At 43.4% G+C, this 7136-nt stretch overlaps 1 protein-coding gene across 1 annotated transcript; it reads right to left on the reverse strand.

Annotated features, from left to right (window-relative positions):
- Positions 1-1091: 1091 nt before the first annotated feature.
- Positions 1092-3062, reverse strand: scg2a (secretogranin II a). Its single transcript, XM_070884082.1, has one exon. The coding sequence runs from the start codon at positions 3060-3062 to the stop codon at positions 1092-1094; it is 1971 nt and encodes a 656-aa protein (XP_070740183.1).
- Between the last annotated feature and the right edge of the window lie 4074 nt (positions 3063-7136).

A 7136-nucleotide genomic window follows, 5' to 3' on the forward strand; every position in this document is an offset into this window, starting at 1 on the left:
GGATGCAGAGAGTATATTTCCACTCATAGGGGAAACTAAAACTAGGGCACATAGTCTCAGAATAAGGGGCCGCCCATTTAAAACTGAGATGAGGAGAAATGTCTTCTCTCAGAGGGTTGTAAATCTATGGAATTCTCTGCCTCAGAGAGCTGTGGAGGCTGGGTCATTGAATATATTTTAGGCGGAGATAGACAAATTTTTGAGTGATAAGGTAGTAAAGAGTTATGGGGAGCGGGCAGGGAAGTGAAGTTGCGCCCATGTTCAGATCAGCCATGATCTTATTGAATGGTGGAGCAGGCTCAAGGGGCCACATGGCCTACTCCTGCTCCTATTTCTTAGATTCTTATGTTCTTATGAAACACGTTTTGTATGTTGAAGGAATATTGCCTGAACTTTGTGCTCACATATTGTGAAACAGACTGGTGTCATAAACATGTCTTATTCAACAGCAAAGATTGCTTTTAACAGCGATTTTGTTCGTGCATTTGTGAGAAAGCAATTCATAAATTAATATAAATGTAATTTGTGATATGTTGGGTTTCTGGTTTTTGCAGCTAAAAGTATCATGCCAGCTGGGGAAGCAGGAATCAGTCGTGCTTACTGGAATGGAAGGATTACAGTAGCAGGCTTGGCATTTTATACAACAAAACGCGCAACATGTACAATAATTAATGCTTCTTTATTTTCTTAATGCTACTTTATTTTCTTCTCAGCTTTTCACAAGAAATCATAGACAATAACGAGCTCGTTTCGGTTAATTAAGAAAAAAAATATTTTTATTCAATAAAATCAACCAACCGCACGTTTCTACTAACGGTTCAACAATGCATGGTGGGCGAAAGTTCCAGCCAAGATGTTTTCATAACTTTTAAAACGGGCTCATCATGGAATTTTTACAACTAAAAATGATGCCGGAAAGCTTGTGATAAAAGACTCATTACAACAATCTACTATACACAACAAAGAGCTGTCATTGTCCATGTATCTTGATTAGAGAAATCTTAAGAGTAAGAATGTGCTCCAATCACCAGCTGGCAATCGAGCGTTTCTTCTGTTCACAAATACAAACAAACCTTCCTCTTCATTAATACTTAGTCATCCCTGCCGGGAATTTCTCTGTTTGATTCCTTTACAGAGCGCTCCCTGTCCTCATTCTGTTGATTTATTAATTCCATCAACTTGACTATCACCGGCGGAGAATCTTCCCCTTCCTGTTGTCTTCGCGGGGCGTGGTAATCGTTTTCTGCGAAACTGGTAAGGTTATTTATTAGTGACATGACTTCTGCAGCTTTGCGGGGGTTTATGCCCCGCAGTAACTCTTTGATGAGGTCTGGATACCTGTCCGCCTCCATTTGATCGCCGACTGATGAAGCCACTCTGGCCCGCGGCATGTTAGCGGAGTTCAGGAGGTCGGGATTGTTGGCCAGCACCCTGGCTAGGTACCTGGCGAGTTCTTCATCGTCCGTGTTGGTGTCCTGGTCGCCCTTTGATCCTCGGCCCATGCCGTCGTCGTTTCGTAATGATTCGTGGTTGCGACTCCCTTTAAATCTCTCAAATGGGACACGAATTCCGGACAAACGGTTATTCGACTGCGCTGCTTTTCGGAAATACGCCGGCTTCTCATACATTCTATCATCCATTCCCAGGATATTCAGAATGTCGTCCGTAGTGAGATCTTCATCTCCGCTGTCTGGTACGACGTGTCCTCTGGTGTAACTATCTCTGAACCTTTTGTTTTCCCGACCCGTGTCGGTTTCCGAGCTCTCTGCGACGTAGTAGGGAAGGTCAGCCTCGGGCTCCTCTGGGAAAGGTCTGTCTGCTGGCTTCTTTAGCTCCGCGTCTTTCAGCATTTTGACGATTTCACCGGGAGATATTTGAAATCTGCTGGACAGTTCAACCAACTGGTCCACGATCCGCGGGTCAGTTTCTTCTTCAGACCCTCGGGACTGTTTGCTTGTCATTTTCTCGTTTTCCACATTCCTGACTTCATCTGTTTTTCCAATTTCCCTTTTCGGTTGTTCCTCGTACATTCTGTCTTGCAGCCATTTGTAATACTGCAGCATTAAGTCTACCGCGGCGTTCGACATCTCACCCTCATTCTCTTTCTCCCCGGTCACCTTTTCTTGGGAATCTAGCTGATCTAAATCTAGCTCATTAAAGCCAGCTAAAGATTTCTTCGCGTTGTTTCCTGTTCGCTCCGAGTCTCTGTCGACCTCGGTTTCGTCATCTTGAAATTGCACTTCTTTATGTTGATGTCTGTTCTTCATTTCAACCGAGTTCCAGACTTCTCCGTCGGCCACATCCTCATACGCAAAATCACTGTCCCGGGAGATATCATCTTCCTCGTCTTTGCGAAAATGCTCTTCCTCTAGTCTTCCTTGCTCCTTGTATGGACCTGCGTATTTCCCTAGTTCGCGGAAGGCAGACTCCAGGGTTGCAAGACTTTGGGGAGTGTACTGCTCTTGCACAATTTCATTGGTGCGTTTATAGGGATTAACTCTGTAACCGTCCTCTGGAAAGGCAACGTGCTGCTTCCTTGACAGTTTGCCGTTTCTGTCACTTTCAGATAATTGGTATCCATCATAGTCTTGTTGGTTACCTTCAAAGCCCATCGCGTCCTCCTCCGGATGATGATGATGCCGAGTACCTGAGTTGTAATGTTGGCCGTTCGCCCTGACCTTGCTTTCTGCTTGCATCAATGCGTGCAGTAAAAGGTTGGCCCATTCAGCCCTGCCCTCGCCTAGAGATTCCCTGGTGGTGTCAGACTGCTGATTCTCTTGATCGTCTCCCGCTAACTTTTTCAAGAGGGGCTCCTGAAATGGCCGGAATGTGCCTCTCGCATCGTAGTCTGGGATAGATGTGTCCTCACTGTTTTGTCTTAAATTTTCAATAAACTCTAGGGCTTTAATCATATCGGGATTAGGGTAGGTATACATGCTTTCTTTAAAACCGCTCGGATCATATCTGTTTGGCCCCAACGAAGCTGCGTGAAGGCTATCGGAATAAAGCAGGATGGTGAAGGTTAACATTGTGCCAGTTGAAAAGGTCTTTATCACCGCCATCTTTATTATGTTGTCCACAACTGGTAAAATAAGAAAACAGCATTGATTACATCAAAAAATACAATTTAATTTGGAAAGTAAAACATCAAGATGTTTAGAGAATGCAATGCATTCATTCTCTCTTAGTATTTCTGATGTAATTCACGAAGTACCCCAGATACTGATCAGTCCGATTCTTCCTAGCACTTTAACCACTCCTTTTCACTTGAAAGAGGTTTACGAAGAAGAAACGACCAATGTATATTAACTGGGATCATGTTCAGTCGAGTAACAAGTGCGGGTTCTCAACTTGTTCAGAGTTTCCTTTAATCGCGAAGCATTTGGGAAATTGGACATTTCCCTTTGTACATTTCAGACGGCATTTGGCATCTGTTGCATGCTAATTCTATTTGTGTAAAAGCTAAATTCATCCAGTGTGTTGTTTTCACTACTGGGTTCTTCGGGGCTCGAAATGCTGCAGTATTTGTTGCTACGGTAACATGCAATTCATGTACCTGACAGCATTAAAAGCTCAAAAGGCGCATTTCTTATACACAACAATCGCACAATATGAAATGATATTGCCGAAATCAGATTATGTTAAAATATGTCAATTCTAGACTTATGTTGACTTAAGTTTGGAGAAGATAGTCCATATTATTTATTCCACTGAGCACACAATGAAGCCTTACTTTACCAACTTCGATTCAGAGGTGTTGGTCCCCGCCGTCTGTCAGTTGTCTGGAGCTCACGAGAAAAAGCCTTTAAAAATAGCACCAAAATAATCAGTTTAGCTAATTATGTGAACGCAGATATCCTACAGAATTTACCCATAAAACGCGACCATAATACAATTTCTAGAGCGCATCAGGTTGCTATTAAAGAACCACGCAATCAGCAGCCGGCAAACATATAGTGTATTCTCCAGTAGTAGAGTGGGTTGCTTCAACGTGATGCAAAGCTTACCTGTGATTTAAAGTGAAGCCGGATCGTATGAGAACATCTTTCCCCGTCTGTGAGCGTCTGGAGCAAGTGGGTGTGAAAATTTCAGCACCAGGACAGCTCCCTATTTATAAAGCAGCCCCACAACAAGCCAGAACCACATGACCCTGCGTCACCCAACTCTGACGCCAGCGCAGTCTTATCACGGAATGCATCGGAAATTAGAATACACTGCAGCCATCAGCATGAGGTAGCACAGTGATCAGGGATAACAGCATTAAGTACGTTATAACCATAATATGTACACGCAAATACAAAGAGCCTCTGAGAGCTCAAGAAAGATGACTTTGATCGTGAGCTCAACTTTGCTTCACAAAATGGAATACATCTTTTCTTCTAATGCCTCACTTGTACAATTGATCCAAAACTCGTCTAGGTTTAGGAAGCTGATGTGCTGTTTTTCATGTAAAGTGCAATAAAACTGCAAAGATGAGATTTTAATGCATTTACATTATCTGCGATTTTGTGTGCTTTTATGATCGATGACTTTTCATAATTCATGTGGTATTTTCCTAGTGAGAGACAGAAAGAACGACTTGCATTTATATAGCACCTTTTACGACCACCGGACGTCTCAAAGCGCTTTACAACCAATTTTTGGAGTGTTGTCACTGATGTAGTATGGGAAACGCGGCAGCCAACTTGCGCACAGTAATCTCCACAAACAGCAATGTGATAATGACCAGATAATCTGTTTTTGTTGTCGTGTTGATTGAGGGATAAATATTAGCCAGCATAATACTCTGCACCTTTTAATTAGAGAAGTTAGAAATTAGCATCGGGCCTGAAATTACATCATGAGATACTAACAGCTGAATATTGATTGGCCAGCATCTGAAAGTGAAAGAGTAATTAACAATGTGACGATGGGCCCCATTGAAAATGTTAACTTACTTTTCTCTTTCAGATGCTGACCAGACCTGATATACATTTGCTGCATTTGGTGTTTTTTGTAAACAATCTTCCACTATTTGTATTTTTTCTTTTTATCTTTGTCCCTTCTATAATCCCATAAAACACATATATTTCTGATATAATTAAAATGATGTGTACGTGTGCATTTCTTATCTGTCATACCATACTTCTTGCATCACACTTCTCTGTCATACGTTATTGTAGGCAAATTTCTTGGAGCTGACTCATATCAAATTTATATTTTCCCAACATTTTTGTAAGAAAGAAAAATCAGTTATTTGCAATGTATAGAGAAGATCAACCAACAGAAATAACAGGGGGAATTTTAACCTCCAAAAATAGTGGGTTTGCTAAGGTGGCATGTAGAAATGTAAAAAATCTTAAACCCTATCCCAACTCGCCCACTTCTGGCTTTAATGGAGATGGGACATGATCCCCCCCCACTGACCCTTCTGATATGCCCCCAGAACTCGTCTGATCTCCCTCCCCCACCCCCCCCACCATTTCCCAAGGCTTTCAATCTCCCCCAATACTGACCATTCCAATCACCCCCGAGGTGCTTCCGATCTCCCTCCCGACTCTTTTGTTCTTCCCCTGACCATTCCCATCTCCCTCCGACCATTCAGATTTACACCAGACCCTTCTGATCTCCCCACAACTTTTTTGATCTTTCTCTGACCCTTTGGATCGCTCCCAACCCTTCCGATCTTCCCCGACCCTTCCAATATCCCTCCTGACCCTTCCAAACTTTCCATGACCCTTCCAATATCTCTGCAAGGCCTTCGCTCTCTCCTACGAGGCCTCTGATCTCCCCCCCCCCACCCCCAACACAGACCCTTGCAAACATCCTCCTGAGGCCTCTTCAATTCTCCCCCTGATCTGCCCCCCTCCGATCTCACCTGAGCTCCTCTAGGCCTCAGATCTTCCCGCCCCCGCCAAGCGTTCAATCCCTCCCTCTTCTCCGGTCCTCGGCTGTGGCCTGGTGCAAAAGGCCTTTCCGTCCGGCAGCCAGCCAGCCTTTCAACCTTACTAGGCACCTTCTGGCTTTGGCTCTTGTTTCCGGCAGGTTTGGCTTGGCAGGGAAGCTACCACTGCTCCTCCTCTCAGAACTCAGGTTAAAATCGCAGATTGGGCCCTGATGACATCATTGAATTCCATTCTATATATTTACAAAGGTCCGCACCAGCTCTTGACGGGTGTCCTACTGTCCTGTCCGCCTGCTATTTCAAATTTCTTCTCTATCAAAGTAACAAGGGACAAATAAAAATAAACAGAACTGCAACTAAAAGGATTGAAAAATTTCTGCTTCAAAATCAATCTATCAGAAAAAAGGCACAAAGGAGCAAAAAATATATATACATATCTGAGGGCTTTAAGAGGTGCAAGGAGGCACTTCTGATAATGGTGCACCAACAGGCTCACCCTGGGCTCCAACTTTTCATGGCACACCTAACTGATGTTGTGCCAATGGTGCAAAGTATCTAGAAATTCCAAGGCCCACTGGACACCCTCCCAAAATTTGCCAAATGGATATATTAATGAATGTTGCATCAGGAATCAGCACAAGCCTCTTGTACTCACCCCTCCGCCAACCCCCCGCATCAGCCCACACACAAACTGTTTAGTAAGCCCAGGACTAGTGCAAAACTGTGTAAGAACACTACTTCTGGTATTCCTCCCACGAAAGCCTGCAAGTCTGAACTATGAAATTTAAGTCCCAGAGACATAAAGATTGGGCTAACCAAACTGGTAGAAATGCAGTGGAGGAGGATTTCCTGGAGTGTATTAGGGATGGTTTTCTAGAGCAATATGTTGAGCAACCAACTAGGGAGCTGGCCATCCTAGACTGGGTGATGTGTAATGAGAAAAGACTAATTAGCAATCTTGTTGTGTGAGGCCCCTTGGGGAAGAGTGACCATAATATGGTAGAATTCTTTATTAAGATGGAGAATGACACAGTTAATTCAGAGACTAGGGTCCTGAACTTAAGGAAAGGTAACTTTGATGGAATGAGACGTGAATTGGCTAGAATAGATTGGTGAATGATACTTAAAGGGTTGACAGTGGATAGGCAATGGCAAACATTTAAAGATCACATGGATGAACTTCAACAATTCTACATCCCTGGAGTAAAAATAAAACTGGAAGGTGGCTCAACCATGGCTAACAAGGGAAATT

The sequence above is a fragment of the Pristiophorus japonicus genome, chromosome 6 (genome assembly GCF_044704955.1).
Source record: "Pristiophorus japonicus isolate sPriJap1 chromosome 6, sPriJap1.hap1, whole genome shotgun sequence".
NCBI classification, from domain to species: Eukaryota; Metazoa; Chordata; class Chondrichthyes; family Pristiophoridae; genus Pristiophorus; species Pristiophorus japonicus.